The following is a 22,124-nucleotide window of genomic DNA, read 5'->3' as shown; positions in this document are numbered from 1 at the left end:
CAGTCTGCTTAATTTGGAATCGTAGATATATAAAGCATTTTGTTTCTTTCAGTCTTTAGATTACAGGAAGCTGAGAAGAACGTATTAGCTGGATGAATAATGACATCTTAACTGCAGCTTTAGAGAGTGATGGTTTTGTTTTGGCAGAATTTATCTTAGGAGTCTTATTTTTAAAACAAAAATGAATAGTTTCAAGATGCAGATTAAGTTCCTTAGCAGCAGAAACAGAAGGCCATCTGTGTAACCCTGCAGCCAAAGCATAAGATCACCGTTTAATTTCGATAACTGTGTTGGTTTCTAATACCATGAAGGAAATGGCCCCCCATTTCTAAGTCAAAGTATGGTTAATGTCCATGAAATTAGCACTGTTTCAATCTTCGATGTTAGCCAAAAGTGCTCTTCATAGCACACACAATGTGCCCAGAACTGACTCCTTCTGCAATCCATATGGAGTTACATATATTGGTAGCATATCTAAATATGACTGTAAATTCTTTTTTATAAGGCCCGTTGCTCCTACTACTATTGGAACTGTCTGGGCATCCTTCTTCCACATTGCCTGCAGTGTGCCCAGTAATGACTCTGTCTACAATTCGTATGGAGTTACATATATCAGTAACATATCTAAGTTATAAGGCCGTTGCTCCTACTACTATTGGACCTGTCTGGTATCCTTCTTCCACATTGCCCGCAATGTGCCCAGTAATGACTCCGTCTACAATTCGTATGGAGTTACATATATCAGTAACATATCTAAGTTATAAGGCCCGTTGCTCCTACTACTATTGGACCTGTCTGGTATCCTTCTTCCCACATTGCATAATGCCCTTAGCTCAACTCCGTCTACAATTATTATGGGAGTTACATATATCATCGTAAAATATCTCTCCTACTACTATTGGACCTGTCTGGTATTCTTCTTCCACATTGCCCGCAATGTGCCCAGTAATGACTCCGTCTACAATTCGTATGGAGTTACATATATCAGTAACATATCTAAGTTATAAGGCCCGTTGCTCCTATTACTATTGGACCTGTCTGGTATCCTTCTTCCACATTGCCCGCAATGTGCCCAGTAATGACTCCGTCTACAATTCGTATGGAGTTACATATATCAGTAACATATCTAAGTTATAAGACCCGTTGCTCCTACTACTATTGGACCTGTCTGGTATCCTTCTTCCACATTGCCCGCAATGTGCCCAGTAATGACTCCGTCTACAATTCGTATGGAGTTACATATATCAGTAACATATCTAAGTTATAAGGCCCGTTGCTCCTACTACTATTGGACCTGTCTGGGTCTTCTTCTTCCACATTGCCCGCAATGTGCCCAGTAATGACTCCGTCTACAATTCGTATGGAGTTACATATATCAGTAACATATCTAAGTTATAAGGCCCGTTGCTCCTACTACTATTGGAACTGTCTGGGCATCCTTCTTCCACATTGCCTGCAGTGTGCCCAGTAATGACTCTGTCTACAATTCGTATGGAGTTACATATATCAGTAACATATCTAAGTTATAAGGCCCGTTGCTCCTACTACTATTGGACCTGTCTGGTATCCTTCTTCCACATTGCCCGCAATGTGCCCAGTAATGACTCCGTCTACAATTCGTATGGAGTTACATATATCAGTAACATATCTGAGTTATAAGGCCCGTTGCTCCTACTACTATTGGACCTGTCTGGGTCTTCTTCTTCCACATTGCCCGCAATGTGCCCAGTAATGACTCCGTCTACAATTCGTATGGAGTTACATATATCGGTAACATATCTAAGTTATAAGACCCGTTGCTCCTACTACTATTGGACCTGTCTGGGTATCCTTTTTCCACACTGCCCTTGATTCTGCCTACAAATCCTGGTATTTCTTGACTTTGTGTCTTTCTGTACATAAGACACTGTAATCATTGGGTGTAGCAAATTCATTGATCAATGCTAGATTTGTCTTCTTTTTGTGGACTACTATATCTGCTTTTCTTGCATGTATTTTTTGAACTGTTGGAAATGGGTAATCACTTGTGCTTTAAACTTCGTTATTCTCTAGAATGCTTTGTGGCTCATGGGTAACTTCGTTATTCTCTAGAATGCTTTGTGGCTCATGGGTAACTTCGTTATTCTCTAGAATGCTTTGTGGCTCATGGGTAACTTCGTTATTCTCTAGAATGCTTTGTGGCTCATGGGTAACTTCGTTATTCTCTAGAATGCTTTGTGGCTCATGGGTAACTTCGTTATTCTCTAGAATGCTTTGTGGCTCATGGGTAACTTCGTTATTCTCTATAATGCTTTGTGGCTCATGGGTAACTTTGTTATTCTCTAGAATGCTTTGTGGCTCATGGGTAACTTCGTTATTTTCTAGAATGCTTTGTGGCTCATGGGTAACTTCATTATTCTCTAGAATGCTTTGTGGCTCATGGGTAACTTTGTTATTCTCTAGAATGCTTTGTGGCTCATGGGTAACTTCGTTATTCTCTAGAATGCTTTGTGGCTCATGGGTAACTTCGTTATTTTCTATAATGCTTTGTGGCTCATGGGTAACTTTGTTATTCTCTAGAATGCTTTGTGGCTCATGGGTAACTTCGTTATTCTCTAGAATGCTTTGTGGCTCATGGGTAACTTCGTTATTCTCTAGAATGCTTTGTGGCTCATGGGTAACTTCGTTATTCTCTAGAATGCTTTGTGGCTCATGGGTAACTTCGTTATTCTCTATGATGCTTTGTGGCTCATGGGTAACTTCGTTATTCTCTATAATGCTTTGTGGCTCATGTTTCCAAGGCTTCTTAGCTACTTCAGTATTGTAATGTTTGCACAACCCCAGTGCAACAGTCGTGCCACATTATTATGCTTTCCAGTATACAGGCCCTGTGCCATTAGTGTATCATAGCCAGCAACAACATGTGCGACTGTTTCCAGTTCTGTTTTACAGAAGCTGCTTTTGTCTGTTTCTCCCACATGTTCAACAGACTTTGTAAACCAACGAGCTTTGTGGCTCATGGGTAACTTCGTTATTCTCTAGAATGCTTTGTGGCTCATGGGTAACTTCGTTATTCTCTATGATGCTTTGTGGCTCATGGGTAACTTCGTTATTCTCTATAATGCTTTGTGGCTCATGTTTCCAAGGCTTCTTAGCTACTTCAGTATTGTAATGTTTGCACAACCCCAGTGCAACAGTCGTGCCACATTATTATGCTTTCCAGTATACAGGCCCTGTGCCATTAGTGTATCATAGCCAGCAACAACATGTGCGACTGTTTCCAGTTCTGTTTTACAGAACCTGCTTTTGTCTGTTTCTCCCACATGTTCAACAGACTTTGTAAACCAACGTGTAACATAGCCACTAAAGCAGAAGGCCACCTGTGTAACACGAAACCAAAGCACAAGGCCATTTGTGTAATGTGACAATCAAAGCACAAGGTTACCTGTGTAACACTGCAACCAAAGCACAAAGTGATCTGTGTAATACTACAGCCAAAGCACAAGGCCACCTGTATAACATGGCGTGTGTGTGTGTATGTGTGTGTGTGTGTGTGTGTGTGTGTGTGTGTGTGTGTGTGTGTGTGTGTGTGTGTGTGTGTGTGTGATGGGGAAGTTCATCAGTAAAGCTGATCTACTGACTTACCAGAAACACAAATGACAAGCATTTGACCCGGCACCTCTTAACTTTCCTGTACATCCACTTCATTTAAAAAAACACAGTAGGAAGCTAAGTAATTTGTAGATGTCTACTAATGTAATTGCACATCTTTTGGTTTTTTGCATTAACTCCACTTAATAAAAATCTAAAACTCCAAGGGCCCGATTGCAAAAACTTGCTCTCAGTGTAAATGGCCACTTACATTGAGAGCAGGCTAACAGCAGGCCTTTTTGAATCTGACCACTGGTGTAAGCCTGTTTATAGATGTGCCTTACATTGAAGTAAGTCACTTACACTGAGAGCAGGCCTTTTGGAATCTGGCCCTACAGCAGTTTAGGCATGTGCACTGTATCGCTTCCCAAGAGAATCTGAGCAAAAAGGCCTTTCTGTAGCAGGGCGTCAAATTAACAGGTAGAAAACATAAACATTACAAAGTGTGGTCTCTGTACTTAGAAATTTATGCAGAAAAATCACCCTGTAGAAAAATAATATTCACACACAATTTGTCACATAAAGTAAGCTAAGTAAGGCAAGCATACAAGCAAATTCATCTTTACTGATACCTGTAAACACTGTCTGCAGCAGTGATTTTATAACCAGAAAACCTTGCTTTCTTCAGTGGTTATTAAGAATATTATGTAAATTACATAACGTAGCTGAGATAACTGGAGCAGACATGCCACCGCTGAGCTTTATTTGCATTCACTGTGTTCCTCTTTATTTTGTTTCAGCACCAAATTATGACAAAAGCTGCTGGTTTAATGCGAAAGAGAAACTGAATCTGGACTTCCCAAATGTAAGTAAATCTATGTGCATTATACTCTCAAAATCAGCGAAGTTGAAGATACCAGTGATGGCTTTTTGCCTTTCACTATTTTACATTACCTAAAGCTGGCTATTTCTTTAATATTAACTCATCTTTCAAAATGCATTTCATAATTAAGCATTACATTTATTTAGATGTGTGTGCCTGTTTTCCCAGTGTCTTCCTGGACTTTCATTCATTCTGATATAACCAATGCTTCCTTGAGTTCCATACCTACACAATGTTTATCTGTTCCATTTAGCGTGCATTCCTACTGACGTAAAAACAATAGGGTAGAAAAGTCACACAGACATACTATTCAGTAAAAGCCGCAAGAGAGACCCAGCCCAGCTAGAGTCTTACCTATGTAATATCTATCTTATTCTTAAACCTCCTGTAGTGGAAGCCCATGAGATATATGGAAATTGACCCTTAAAGACATACTGTTGCTTCAGCTATGTGGCTGAGATGAAACTGTCCATGACATTTTACTTTAAGTATTTATGGGTACATTCAGGCAATTGGCATGCATGTCTACAGCTAGTGGGGTTTGGATTTACTGTCCTGAAAGTACCCATGAAACTGTAGAATGGCTGGGTTTTTCTTGCAGTTTTTACCTAACAGCATAAAACAAATCCATCTCATGAATGGGTGAGTTTAAGCCGTATATAAATACAATGGTTTTGGTGTGAATGTTTTTTTTTCTTTATCTTCCATTGGAAAGTGCAGGAATAAAGAGAGAACATCACTGAAATACTGCTTTTGGATGTTTGCTTTCACCTTTCTTCACACAACATAACTAGGTCATAACATCAATGTTTATGTCTCCTACCAGTGGGTACTACAGAGATGTCATTTGCTGACCTCCTCACAAATTATAAGAACTGCCCAGGGGCAAGGGACACTCAGTCCTCCCCTTCCAGCAACTGCACCCTTCCCATAGAAACGGAGTCCTACTTTTGGATATGAATTTTCCCCTTCCCAGCTATGCCATCCTTCCCACAGAGATGGAGTGCTATATTTGGATACTGATTCTCCCTTTCCCAGCTACTCCGTTATCCCCACAGGGATGGACCTGCTTTATCAGGTATGTATAGCTGTCCAGGGAATGCTTAATACCCCCTCTTATCTTACCAATGCTGTGCCCCCCCCCCACAAGGCTGGAGCGCTAACCTAGGATGTTTGGTTCCTTTCCCAGTCATCAGATACTTGAAGTTACACTTACACATCACAGAACCTTTTCTGTAGCATCACAGTTATGAGTTTGTTGGTTGTGTCAGCTTTGTGATAGAAGGTACTTTTTAGCCATCCATTTTCATGAAATGTGGATGTATTCTACTCATTATTTAAAACGGTTAAATGCAATTATTGCAAATTTGCATCATTTTTGTAAAAATATCTTTACAAGCAAACAGTACAATTGGATATGGGACATTTTTGCAAAAAGGGGTTTATTCTAGTTCTGCTTTGCTTAATTACATTCCTCAACAAAAGTAAAAGTCTGAAGTCTTTAAAATATGAGCAAAAACACAGCCTGGTCATAGATGACCAGGGACCTAAAACCAAGAATGAATGAGACAAAGACTCATCCACTATACAAAAACTACCCTACAATCTGACATGTTAAATTATGAGCAATTCAGAAATAAATGTAAATCAGCTTTAAAAGCTTCAAAAGAAACTTCTTCAATCCAGGCTTCCTTTTTATAAACTATCCTAATTTATTCTGGCAAAAAAACAAAATCCTTGCAACAGGTACCACAACTGCCCTATTACCTTTTCCATATTCTTCATCTAAAACTGCAGCAGAATTATTATGCAATTAGTTTAAAAAAAATATTCCTGACATCAGTCACCCACCCCATTCTACCCTGGGCACATTAGACGTATTACCTCCATCAAAATTCACATTAAGCGAAGTTCACAATTTCACAATCAGACAACAACTCTTAAACAGATTAAGGACTTTGGATCAATAGACTTGAGTACGTTATCTCTGAAATTCATAACATTTGCCTCAAATTTATTGGTTCACTGGCTTCTCTACAGATCATTAAGTAATGTCTCCCTTGAGTATTAGGTGTCTGGGACACAAGACACTATGGAGCAGAGTGCTGATTGCTGTTTTTGGGGGAAAGCACTGATAGTGTAATGTCTAAGTGTAAGTTGGCACTAATTGCTTTGTTTTGGGAGACTTCTTTTTCTGTATTTGTATAGCTGGGGAGTTGGTGTGTGTGTGTGTGTGTGTGTGTGTGTGTGTGTGTGTGTGTGTGTGTGTGTGTGTGTGTGTATATATATATATATATATATATATATATATATATATATATATATATATATATGTATACATGGGTCTACTTTAAAACACCGACACGCAAAACACCAAGGACGAGAACACCGATATCGGAAGATCGACAACTGAGATGACCGACAGTTTAAAAGCCCAACGCAGAGAACACTGACATGTTAAGGTAAGTGTGCGATAGTGACAGACCTTAGGGTTAGGGACAGGTTAAGTGAGCTAGGGTTAAGGTGCGGGTAATGTAAGTGTGCGATGGTGATGGACCTTAGGGGTGGGTTAAGGTTAGTGCATAGGTAGTTGTGTATATAAGGTTTAGTGTAGGTTTTTAAGTTTTTTGTTGTGCTTGTGTTGTGTGTATGTTTTTCAGGAAAGGTATTTGTTTTGTTTTGTTGATTGTTGGGATTGTGGTTTGTCAGGCATGTCAAGTTTCGTGCTTTTAAACTGTCGGTCATCTCAGTTGTCGATCTTCTGGTCTCGGTCTTATATATATATATATATATATATATATATATATATATATATATATATATATATATATATATATAGGGGCTTGCCATTCATATCTGGGGGTGCAGTAGGACTTTCCCTCCTATAAAAAATGTGTACAGTTAATATTTTTCACCATTGTATGTTTCTGGTATTAATTTTTGGCATTGCAGCATGTTGGGTATTTGATGATTGCGTTACAGCAGAAGTAGTAGAACCCCATCACTCTACTTGTAAACAAAAGTATCAGGAAAGTATACTACCTGACTGATGTGTAGGGAAAAAAACATAATACTACATCATACAAATGTGAAATGCCGCTAGTGTATTAGCTACATGCCAGTATTTATCCTAAATATGCTCTCTGAAATGCTAGTGTCAGTAAGTAATCAGTAGCTAACTCATCATATCAAGTTTATACCGGCACTGTTGGCATAGAAAGATAAATTCCTGACTATAATCCAGGCAACCTGAGTTTGATTACTGGCATGGGCACCTGATGACAGGGGTATGCCTAACCAGGGAAAAGGGATGGTGGTTCCCACCTGGCTTGTACCTCTGCTGTAATGACACACCCTTGGTTCAAGAGTGGAGGCTGATTATGACACAGGGAGCCATTGTACAGAGGATGTAGACATGGCCACACACACTGGTGATGGTAACCCTTGTTAGCATTTGTTTCAGGGACATGTGTAGTCAAGAGGGCACAGGCAGTCCTTGCGGCAATACATATATGCTCATATCACCACCAAAGTTAAAATGGTCTGATGAAGCAACAAGGAAAGTTGTGAAAGTGCTTACTGTTTTTATTATTTTTATATGAAGTAAAGACATATGCTTTCATCGCGTTTACTCTCATTTTTACTCCTGAAGGAATAGCGCATGTTTAGCTGTGTGTTGCCTCTATTTGCTGTTGGATTGTTTACACATAAAATGTCCACATACTGTATGTCTGACAAGGGTATTATCCAAACTTCTGTTTTGTAGTCCCTACTGTTTAACTTTTATGCAAGTTTTCTGACAAATTTTCACACTGCAGTACATTTCATTCAGTATACAGATGATTCAGTATTATTCTGTTGAACAAAAAATATATTTAATACAAAGAAGAACTGCAATCAGGTTTCCTATGGTAATAAAAAGTATATCTGTGACTCACATCTCATACTGAGCACCTTGAAAAATAATATCATATTGTTTTCTAGTAACCACTACAAAATTTCACATTTCACCAATATTAAAAATCATGACAGTGTCAGGTGTCATCTCACTTTCATAAACACAATCAAATATGTAGGCACTATTTTAGATCACACACTTTCAAATGAAAAGCAATTACATACAAAAGTAAAAAAAAATTAAATTTTGCTCTTGGAGATTATATAAGATATTTTGTGACTCTACCAAAACAAACCCTCTCAAGACCTTAGTACACAGCAGACTGTTGTATGGTAGTGCCATGTGTACAGGCCCTACAAATTATTTAATTCATAAACTAGAACAACTGTAAAACAAACAGCAACATTCATAGTCAGTATATCTAAATGTCCATGCCTATTAAACAATCCTGCGTCAGCCGTCAATCAATGAAAGACTAAACTCCCACTTCCTGTGCAATGCTCCCTGATACAATCACCCCAAAACTAAACACCCACCCCCAGAACTACTTCAGGAATTTCTGAAAAATACTTGTGTTTCTCCCAAACCATACAAATTCAAACAAACAGACCTACAACTAACAGATGTTGGCTATATAGGTCAGTTCATTCATGCTTAATTAGTGCACTATTACAAACACACACACGCACACACGCACACATGCACACACGCACACATGCACACACACACACACACACACACACACACACACACACACACACACACACACACACACACACATCTTCATTTCTTTCAGACTACTAATCACCAGATTAGCCATTGTTTTTAAACTAGTAGTAATAACATCAAACTATATACAAAGGTTGTACAATTATTGGGTGACTTATGCTGAGTTATTGTTCTAATAGCCTCTTTGTGTAGTAAACTATCTGACTTTGTGACTCTGATTGGGTATGTAAAACATACGTCTGAATGCAGTGTCTAAGTATACTGATCATTTTGTAATTATACATGTATTCAAGAAAGATTGTTAGAGCTTTTCTCTTTGAGCATCTACTTAATATGAAATTGAGCCTAGTGGACATCCCTGTAATCAAAACATTCATCCGCAAACCCTTGTTCCCATTTTTGCACATGGAGTTAGGGTGTCGCTTCAACAGTGACAATCATCTAGAGCCAAGGATCACACAACCTAGTGCCTAAGCCTGCAGTGGTTGTTCCCCTATACAACACTCTCACATGCACAGTCACACCCACTCTCACTTGCACAATCACACCTAAATCCAGTTTAGAGAGTCCAATCCACCTACTGCATGTCTTTGGAATATAGGAGAGAAACGGACCCCATAGAGTAAAGCCATGTGAACACAGGAAGGACATGCAGACTCTGCACAGAATGTACAAACACAGGGAGGACATGCAGACTCTGTACAGAATGTATAAACACAGGGAGGACATGCAGGCTCTGCACAGAATGTACAAACACAGGAAGGACATGCAGACTGCACAGAATGTACAAGCACAGGGAGGACATGCAGACTCTGCACAGAATGTGCAAACACAAGGAGGACATGCAGACTGCACAGAATGTACAAACACAGGGAGGACATGCAGACTCTGCACAGAATGTACAAACACGGGGAGGACATGCAGACTCTGCAGAGAATGTACAAATGTACAAACACAGGGAGGACATGCAGACTCTGCAGAGAATCTACAAACACAGGGAGGACATGCAGACTTGGCATAGAATGTACAAAAACAGGGAGGACATGCAGGCTCTGCACAGAATGTACAAAAACAGGGAGGAAATGCAGACTCTGCACAGAATGTGCAAACACAGGAAGGACATGCAGACTGCACAGAATGTAAAAGCACAGGGAGGACATGCAGACTCTGCAAAGAATGTACAAACACAGGGAGGACATGCAGACTCTGCACAGGATGTACAAACACAGGGAGGACATGCAGACTGCAAAGAATGTACAAACACAGGGAGGACATGCAGACTCTGCACAGAATGTACAAACACAGGAAGGACATGCAGGCTCTGCACAGAATGTGCAAACACAGGGAGGACATGCAGACTCTGCACAGAATGTACAAACACAGGGAGGACATGCAGACTCTGCACAGAATATAAAAACACAGGAAGGACATGCAGACTCTGCAGAGAACGTACAAACACAGGGAGGACATGCAGACTCTGCACAGAATGTACAAACACAAGGAGGACATGCAGGCTTTGCACAGAATGTACAAACACAGGGAGGACATGCAGACTCTGCACAGAATGTACAAACACAGGGAGGACATGCAGACTGCACAGAATGTACAAACACAGGGAGGACATTCAGACTCTGCACAGAATGTACAAACACAGGGAGGACATGCAGACTCTGCACAGAATGTACAAACACAGGAAGGACATTCAGACTCTGCACAGAATGTACAAACACAGGGAGGACATGCAGGCTCTGCACAGAATGTACAAACATAGGGAGGACATGCAGACTCTGCACAGAATGCACAAACACAGGGAGGACATGCAGACTCTGCAGAGAATGTACAAACACAGGGAGGACATGTGGACCCTGCACAGAATGTACAAACACAGGGAGGACATGCAGACTCTGCACAGAATGTACAAACATAGGGAGGACATGCAGACTCTGCACAGAATGTACAAACACAGGGAGGACATGCAGACTCTGCACAGAATGTACAAACACAGAGAGGACATGCAGACTCTGCACAGAATGTACAAACACAGAGAGGACATGCAGACTCTGCACAGAATGTACAAACACAGGGAGGACATGCAGACTCTGCACAGAATGTACAAACACAGGGAGGACATGCAGACTCTGCATAGAATGTACAAGCACAGGAAGGACATGCAGACTGCACAGAATGTACAAACACAGGGAGGACATGCACACTCTGCACAGAATGTCCAAACACAGGAAGGACATGCAGACTCTGCACAGAATGTACAAACACAGGGAGGATACGCAGACTCTGCACAGAATGTACAAACACAGGGAGGACATGCAGACTCTGCAGAGAATGTACAAACACAGGGAGGACATGCAGACTCTGCAGAGAATGTACAAACACTGGGAGGACATGCAGACTCTGCACAGAATGTACAAACACTGGGAGGACATGCAGACTCTGCACAGAATGTACAAACAAAAGGAGGACATGCAGACTCTGCACAGAATGTTCAAACACAGGAAGGACATGCAGACTGCACAGAATGTACAAGCACAGGGAGGACATGCAGACTCTGCAGAGAATGTACAAACACAGGGAGGACATGCTGACTCTGCAAAGAATGTACAAACACAGGGAGGACATGCAGACTCTGCACAGAATGTACAAACACAGGGAGGACATGCAGACTCTGCACAGAATGTGCAAACACAGGGAGGACATGCAGACTCTGCACAGAATGTTCAAACACAGGAAGGACATGCAGACTGCACAGAATGTACAAGCACAGGGAGGACATGCAGACTCTGCACAGAATGTACAAACACAGGAAGGACATGCAGACTCTGCACAGAATGTACAAACACAGGGAGGACATGCAGACTCTGCACAGAATGTACAAACACAAGGAGGACATGCCGGCTTTGCACAGAATGTACAAACACAGGAAAGACATGCAGACTCTGCAGAGAATGTACAAACACAGGGAGGACATGCAGACTGCACAGAATGTACAAACACAGGGAGGACATGCAGACTCTGCACAGAATGTACAAACACAGGGAGGACATGCAGACTCTGCACAGAATGTACAAACACAGGAATGACATGCAGACTCTGCAGGGAATGTACAAACACAGGGAGGACATGCAGGCTCTGCACAAAATGTACAAACACAGGGAGGACATGCAGACTCTGCACAGAATGTACAAACACAGGGAAGACATGCAGACTCTGCAGAGAATGTACAAACACAGGGAGGACATGTGGACTCTGCACAGAATGTACAAATACAGGAAGGACATGCAGACTCTGCACAGAATTTACAAACACAGGGAGGACATGCAGACTCTGCACAGAATGTACAAACACAGGGAAGACATGCAGACTCTGCACAGAATGTACAAACACAGGGAGGAGATGCAGACTCTGTACAGAATGTACAAACACAGGGAGGACATGCAGGCTCTGCACAGAATGTGCAAACACAGGCAGGACATGCAGACTCTGCACAGAATGTACAAACACAGGAAGAACATGCAGACTGCACAGAATGTACAAGCACAGGGTGGACATGCAGACTCTGCACAGAATGTACAAACACAGGGAGGACATGCAGACTGCACAGAATGTACAAACACAGGGAGGACATGCAGACTGCACAGAATGTACAAACACAGGGAGGACATGCAGACTCTGCACAGAATGTACAAACACAGGGAGGACATGCAGACTCTGCACAGAATGTACAAACATATGGAGGACATGCAGACTATGCACAGAATGTACAAACACAGGGAGGACATGCAGACTCTGCACAGAATGTACAAACACAGGGAGGCATGCAGACTCTGCAGAGAATGTACAAACACAGGGAGGACATGCAGACTCTGCAGCAAATGTACCAACAAAGGGAGGACATGCGGACTCTACACAGAATGTACAAACACAGGGAGGACATGCAGACTCTGTACAGAATGTACAAACATAGGGAGGACATTCAGACTATGCACAGAATGTACAAACACAGGGAGGACATGCAGACTCTGCACAGAATGTATAAACACAGGGAGGACATGCAGACTCTGCACAGAATGTACAAACACAGGGAGGACATGCAGACTGCACAGAATGTACAAGCACAGGGAGGACATGCAGACTCTGCAGCAAATGTACCAACAAAGGGAGGACATGCGGACTCTACACAGAATGTACAAACACAGGGAGGACATGCAGACTGCACAGAATGTACAAACACAGGAAGGACATGCAGACTCTGCACAGAATGTACAAACACAGGGAGGACATGCAGACTCTGCAGAGAATGTACAAACACAGGGAGGACATGCAGACTCTGCATAGAATGTACAAACACAGGGAGGACATGCAGACTCTGCAGCAAATGTACCAACACAGGGAGGACATGCGGACTCTACACAGAATGTACAAACACAGGGAGGACATGCAGACTCTGTACAGAATGTACAAACATAGGGAGGACATTCAGACTATGCACAGAATGTACAAACACAGGGAGGACATGCAGACTCTGCACAGAATGTATAAACACAGGGAGGACATGCAGACTCTGCACAGAATGTACAAACACAGGGAGGACATGCAGACTGCACAGAATGTACAAGCACAGGGAGGACATGCAGACTCTGCACAGAATGTACAAACACAAGGAGGACATGCAGACTGCACAGAATGTCCAAACACAGGAAGGACATGCAGACTTTGCACAGAATGTACAAACACAGGGAGGATATGCAGACTCTGCACAGAATGTACAAACACAGGGAGGACATGCAGACTCTGCACAGAATATAAAAACACAGGAAGGACATGCAGACTCTGCACAGAATGTACAAACACAAGGAGGACATGCAGGCTTTGCACAGAATGTACAAACACAGGGAGGACATGCAGACTCTGTACAGAATGTACAAACACAGGGAGGACATGCAGACTGCACAGAATGTACAAACACAGGGAGGACATGAAGACTGCACAGAATGTACAAACACAGGGAGGACATGCAGACTCTGCACAGAATGTACAAACATAGGGAACACATGCAGACTATGCACAGAATGTACAAACACAGGGAGGACATGCAGACTCTGCACAGAATGTACAAACACAGGGAGGCATGCAGACTCTGCAGAGAATGTGCAAACACAGGGAGGACATACAGACTCTGCAGAGAATGTACAAACACAGGGAGGACATGCAGACTCTGCACAGAATGTACAAACACAGGGAGGACATGCAGACTGCACAGAATGTACAAACACAGGAAGGACATGCAGACTCTGCACAGAATGTACAAACACAGGGAGGACATGCAGACTCTGCAGAGAATGTACAAACACAGGGAGGACATGCAGACTCTGCATAGAATGTACAAACACAGGGAGGACATGCAGACTCTGCAGCGAATGTACAAACACAGGGAGGACATGCGGACTCTACACAGAATGTACAAACACAGGGAGGACATGCAGACTCTGTACAGAATGTACAAACATAGGGAGGACATTCAGACTATGCACAGAATGTACAAACACAGGGAGGACATGCAGACTCTGCACAGAATGTACAAACACAGGGAGGACATGCAGACTCTGCACAGAATGTACAAACACAGGGAGGACATGCAGACTGCACAGAATGTACAAGCACAGGGAGGACATGCAGACTCTGCACAGAATGTACAAACACAAGGAGGACATGCAGACTGCGCAGAATGTCCAAACACAGGAAGGACATGCAGACTTTGCACAGAATGTACAAACACAGGGAGGATATGCAGACTCTGCACAGAATGTACAAACACAGGGAGGACATGCAGACTCTGCACAGAATATAAAAACACAGGAAGGACATGCAGACTCTGCACAGAATGTACAAACACAAGGAGGACATGCAGGCTTTGCACAGAATGTACAAACACAGGGAGGACATGCAGACTCTGCACAGAATGTACAAACACAGGGAGGACATGCAGACTGCACAGAATGTACAAACACAGGGAGGACATGAAGACTGCACAGAATGTACAAACACAGGGAGGACATGCAGACTCTGCACAGAATGTACAAATACAGGAAGGACATGCAGGCTCTGCACAGAATGTACAAACAAAGGGAGGACATGCAGACTGCACAGAATGTACACACACAGGGAGGACATGCAGACTCTGCACAAAATGTACAAACACAGGGAGGACATGCAGACTCTGCACAGAATGTACAAACACAGGAAGGACATGCAGACTCTGCACAGAATGTACAAACACAGGGAGGACATGCAGGCTCTGCACAGAATGTACAAACACAGGGAGGACATGCAGACTCTGCAGAGAATGTCCAAACACAGGGAGGACATGTGGACCCTGCACAGAATGTACAAACACAGGGAGGACATGCAGACTCTGCACAGAATGTACAAACATAGGGAGGACATGCAGACTCTGCACAGAATGTACAAACACAGAGAGGACATGCAGACTCTGCACAGAATGTACAAACACAGGGAAGACATGCAGACTCTGCACAGAATGTACAAACACAGGGAGGAGATGCAGACTCTGTACAGAATGTACAAACACAGGGAGGACATGCAGGCTCTGCACAGAATGTGCAAACACAGGCAGGACATGCAGACTCTGCACAGAATGTACAAACACAGGAAGAACATGCAGACTGCACAGAATGTACAAGCACAGGGTGGACATGCAGACTCTGCACAGAATGTACAAACACAGGGAGGACATGCAGACTGCACAGAATGTACAAACACAGGGAGGACATGCAGACTGCACAGAATGTACAAACACAGGGAGGACATGCAGACTCTGCACAGAATGTACAAACACAGGGAGGACATGCAGACTCTGCACAGAATGTACAAACATAGGGAGGACATGCAGACTATGCACAGAATGTACAAACACAGGGAGGACATGCAGACTCTGCACAGAATGTACAAACACAGGGAGGCATGCAGACTCTGCAGAGAATGTACAAACACAGGGAGGACATGCAGACTCTGCACAGAATATAAAAACACAGGAAGGACATGCAGACTCTGCACAGAATGTACAAACACAAGGAGGACATGCAGGCTTTGCACAGAATGTACAAACACAGGGAGGACATGCAGACTCTGCACAGAATGTACAAACACAGGGAGGACATGCAGACTGCACAGAATGTACAAACAGAGGGAGGACATGAAGACTGCAAAGAACGTACAAACACAGGGAGGACATGCAGACTCTGCACAGAATGTACAAATACAGGAAGGACATGCAGACTCTGCACAGAATGTACAAACACAAGGAGGACATGCAGGCTTTGCACAGAATGTACAAACACAGGGAGGACATGCAGACTCTGCACAGAATGTAAAAACACAGGGAGGACATGCAGACTGCACAGAATGTACAAACACAGGGAGGACATGCAGACTGCACAGAATGTACAAACACAGGGAGGACATGCAGACTCTGCACAGAATGTACAAACACATGGAGGACATGCAGACTCTGCACAGAATGTACAAACATAGGGAGGACATGCAGACTATGCACAGAATGTACAAACACAGGGAGGACATGCAGACTCTGCACAGAATGTACAAACACAGGGAGGCATGCAGACTCTGCAGAGAATGTACAAACACAGGGAGGACATGCAGACTCTGCACAGAATATAAAAACACAGGAAGGACATGCAGACTCTGCACAGAATGTACAAACACAAGGAGGACATGCAGGCTTTGCACAGAATGTACAAACACAGGGAGGACATGCAGACTCTGCACAGAATGTACAAACACAGGGAGGACATGCAGACTGCACAGAATGTACAAACACAGGGAGGACATGAAGACTGCACAGAACGTACAAACACAGGGAGGACATGCAGACTCTGCACAGAATGTACAAATACAGGAAGGACATGCAGACTCTGCACAGAATGTACAAACACAAGGAGGACATGCAGGCTTTGCGCAGAATGTACAAACACAGGGAGGACATGCAGACTCTGCACAGAATGTAAAAACACAGGGAGGACATGCAGACTGCACAGAATGTACAAACACAGGGAGGACATGAAGACTGCACAGAACGTACAAACACAGGGAGGACATGCAGACTCTGCACAGAATGTACAAATACAGGAAGGACATGCAGGCTCTGCACAGAATGTACAAACACAGAGAGGACATGCAGACTGCACAGAATGTACACACACAGGGAGGACATGCAGACTCTGCACAAAATGTACAAACACAGGGAGGACATGCAGACTCTGCACAGAATGTACAAACACAGGAAGGACATGCAGACTCTGCACAGAATGTACAAACACAGGGAGGACATGCAGGCTCTGCACAGAATGTACAAACACAGGGAGGACATGCAGACTCTGCACAGAATGCACAAACACAGGGAGGACATGCAGACTCTGCAGAGAATGTCCAAACACAGGGAGGACATGTGGACCCTGCACAGAATGTACAAACACAGGGAGGACATGCAGACTCTGCACAGAATGTACAAACATAGGGAGGACATGCAGACTCTGCACAGAATGTACAAACACAGGGAGGACATGCAGACTCTGCACAGAATGTACAAACACAGGGAGGACATGCAGACTCTGCACAGAATGTACAAACACAGAGAGGACATGCAGACTCTGCACAGAATGTACAAATACAGGGAGGACATGCAGACTCTGCACAGAATGTACAAACACAGGGAGGACATGCAGACTCTGCATAGAATGTACAAGCACAGGAAGGACATGCAGACTGCACAGAATGTACAAACACTGGGAGGACATGCACACTCTGCACAGAATGTGCAAACACAGGAAGGACATACAGACTCTGCACAGAATGTACAAACAAAGGGAGGATACGCAGACTCTGCACAGAATGTACAAACACAGGGAGGACATGCAGACTCTGGAGAGAATGTACAAACACAGGGAGGACATGCAGACTCTGCACAGAATGTACAAACACTGGGAGGACATGCAGACTCTGCACAGAATATACAAACACTGGGAGGACATGCAGACTCTGCACAGAATGTACAAACAAAAGGAGGACATGCAGACTCTGCACAGAATGTTCAAACACAGGAAGGACATGCAGACTGCACAGAATGTACAAGCACAGGGAGGACATGCAGACTCTGCAGAGAATGTACAAACACAGGGAGGACATGCTGACTCTGCAAAGAATGTACAAACACAGGGAGGACATGCAGACTCTGCACAGAATGTACAAACACAGGGAGGACATGTAGACTCTGCACAGAATGTGCAAACACAGGGAGGACATGCAGACTCTGCACAGAATGTTCAAACACAGGAAGGACATGCAGACTGCACAGAATGTACAAGCACAGGGAGGACATGCAGACTCTGCACAGAATGTACAAACACAGGGAGGACATGCAGACTGCACAGAATGTACAAACACAGGGAGGACATGCAGACTGCACAGAAAGTACAAACATAGGGAGGACATGCAGACTCTGCACAGAATGTACAAACACAGGAAGGACATGCAGACTCTGCACAGAATGTACAAACACAGGGAGGACATGCAGACTCTGCACAGAATGTACAAACACAAGGAGGTCATGCAGGCTTTGCACAGAATGTACAAACACAGGAAGGACATGCAGACTCTGCAGAGAATGTACAAACACAGGGAGGACATGCAGACTGCACAGAATGTACAAACACAGGGAGGACATGCAGACTCTGCACAGAATGTACAAACACAGGGAGGACATGCAGACTCTGCACAGAATGTACAAACACAGGAATGACATGCAGACTCTGCAGAGAATTTACAACCACAGGGAGGACATGCAGGCTCTGCACCAAATGTACAAACACAGGGAGGACATGCAGACTCTGCACAGAATGTACAAACACAGGGAAGACATGCAGACTCTGCAGAGAATGTACAAACACAGGGAGGACATGTGGACTCTGCACAGAATGTACAAATACAGGAAGGACATGCAGACTCTGCACAGAATTTACAAACACAGGGAGGACATGCAGACTCTGCACAGAATGTACAAACACAGGGAAGACATGCAGACTCTGCACAGAATGTACAAACACAGGGAGGAGATGCAGACTCTGTACAGAATGTACAAACACAGGGAGGACATGCAGGCTCTGCACAGAATGTGCAAACACAGGCAGGACATGCAGACTCTGCACAGAATGTACAAACACAGGAAGAACATGCAGACTGCACAGAATGTACAAGCACAGGGTGGACATGCAGACTCTGCACAGAATGTACAAACACAGGGAGGACATGCAGACTGCACAGAATGTACAAACACAGGGAGGACATGCAGACTGCACAGAATGTACAAACACAGGGAGGACATGCAGACTCTGCACAGAATGTACAAACACAGGGAGGACATGCAGACTCTGCACAGAATGTACAAACATATGGAGGACATGCAGACTATGCACAGAATGTACAAACACAGGGAGGACATGCAGACTCTGCACAGAATGTACAAACACAGGGAGGCATGCAGACTCTGCAGAGAATGTACAAACACAGGGAGGACATACAGACTCTGCAGAGAATGTACAAACACAGGGAGGACATGCAGACTCTGCACAGAATGTACAAACACAGGGAGGACATGCAGACTGCACAGAATGTACAAACACAGGAAGGACATGCAGACTCTGCACAGAATGTACAAACACAGGGAGGACATGCAGACTCTGCAGAGAATGTACAAACACAGGGAGGACATGCAGACTCTGCATAGAATGTACAAACACAGGGAGGACATGCAGACTCTGCACAGAATGTACCAACACAGGGAGGACATGCAGACTCTGCACAGAATGTACAAACACAGGGAGGACATGCAGACTGCACAGAATGTACAAACACAGGGAGGACATGCAGACTCTGCACAGAATGTACAAACACAGGGAGGACATGCAGACTCTGCACAGAATGTACAAACACAGGAGGACATGCAGACTCTGCACAGAATGTACAAACACAGGGAGGACATGCAGACTGCAGAATGTACAAACACAGGAGGACATGCAGACTCTGCACAGAATGTACAAACACAGGGAGGACATGCAGACTCTGCACAGAATGTACAAACACAAAACACAGGGAGGACATGCAGACTCTGCACAGAATGTACAAACACAGGGAGGACATGCAGACTCTGCACAGAATGTACAAACACAGGGAGGACATGCAGACTCTGCACAGAATGTACAAACACAGGGAGGACATGCAGACTCTGCACAGAATGTACAAACACAGGAGGACATGCAGACTCTGCACAGAATGTACAAACACAGGAGGACATGCAGACTCTGCACAGAATGTACAAACACAGGAGGACATGCAGACTCTGCACAGAATGTACAAACACAGGGAGGACATGCAGACTCTGCACAGAATGTACAAACACAGGAGGACATGCAGACTCTGCACAGAATGTACAAACACAGGGAGGACATGCAGACTCTGCACAGAATGTACAAACACAGGGAGGACATGCAGACTCTGCACAGAATGTACAAACACAGGAGGACATGCAGACTCTGCACAGAATGTACAAACACAGGAGGACATGCAGACTCTGCACAGAATGTACAAACACAGGAGGACATGCAGACTCTGCACAGAATGTACAAACACAGGAGGACATGCAGACTCTGCACAGAATGTACAAACACAGGGAGGACATGCAGACTCTGCACAGAATGTACAAACACAGGGAGGACATGCAGACTCTGCACAGAATGTACAAACACAGGAGGACATGCAGACTCTGCACAGAATGTACAAACAGGGAGGACATGCAGACTCTGCACAGAATGTACAAACACAGGAGGACATGCAGACTCTGCACAGAATGTACAAACACAGGGAGGACATGCAGACTCTGCACAGAATGTACAAACACAGGAGGACATGCAGACTCTGCACAGAATGTACAAACACAGGGAGGACATGCAGACTCTGCACAGAATGTAAATACATAGGGCGGACATGCATACTATGTATATAATGTACAAACACAGGGAGGACATGCAGACTCTGCACAGCATGTACAAACACAGGCACGACATGCAGACTCTGCACAGAATGTACAAACACAGGGAGGACATGCAGACTCTGCACAGAATGTGCAAACACAGGGAGGACATGCAGACTCTGCAGAATGTACAAACACAGGGAGGACATGCAGACTCTGCACAGAATGTACAAACACAGGAGGACATGCAGACTCTGCACAGAATGTACAAGCACAGGGAGGACATGCAGACTCTGCACAGAATGTACAAACACAGGGAGGACATGCAGACTCTGCACAGAATGTACAAACACAGGAGGACATGCAGACTCTGCACAGAATGTACAAACACAGGGAGGACATGCAGACTCTGCACAGAATGTACAAACACAGGGAGGACATGCAGACTCTGCACAGAATGTACAAACACAGGGAGGACATGCAGACTCTGCACAGAATGTACAAACACAGGAGGACATGCAGACTCTGCACAGAATGTACAAACACAGGGAGGACATGCAGACTCTGCACAGAATGTACAAACACAGGGAGTACAAACACAGGAGGACATGCAGACTCTGCACAGAATGTACAAACACAGGGAGGACATGCAGACTCTGCACAGAATGTACAAACACAGGGAGGACATGCAGACTCTGCACAGAATGTACAAACACAGGAGGACATGCAGACTCTGCACAGAATGTCCAAACACAGGAAGGACATGCAGACTTTGCACAGAATGTACAAACACAGGGAGGACATGCAGACTCTGCACAGAATGTACAAACACAGGGAGGACATGCAGACTCTGCACAGAATGTACAAACATAGGGAGGACATGCAGACTCTGCACAGAATGTACAAACACAGGGAGGACATGCAGACTCTGCACAGAATGTACAAACACAGGGAGGACATGCAGACTC

The 22,124-nt window shown here is 43.9% G+C and overlaps 1 protein-coding gene across 1 annotated transcript in view; it reads left to right on the top strand.

The window, feature by feature from the left end:
* Positions 1–22,124, top strand: part of LOC122802013 (glutathione S-transferase Mu 6-like) — a 246,524-nt gene that overhangs the window by 95,879 nt on the left and 128,521 nt on the right. The window contains exon 3 of the mRNA XM_044071759.1: positions 4,371–4,435. Within this exon, the coding sequence (XP_043927694.1) occupies positions 4,371–4,435 (65 nt within the window). The remainder of the gene's footprint in view (positions 1–4,370; positions 4,436–22,124) is intronic.

Source organism: Protopterus annectens, chromosome 5.part0 (assembly GCF_019279795.1).
Source record: "Protopterus annectens isolate FY-2018-M chromosome 5.part0, PAN1.0, whole genome shotgun sequence".
Taxonomy (NCBI): Eukaryota; Metazoa; Chordata; order Ceratodontiformes; family Protopteridae; genus Protopterus; species Protopterus annectens.
Note: the sequence above shows the minus strand (reverse complement) of the source record. Positions and strands in the feature narration are given on the sequence as shown.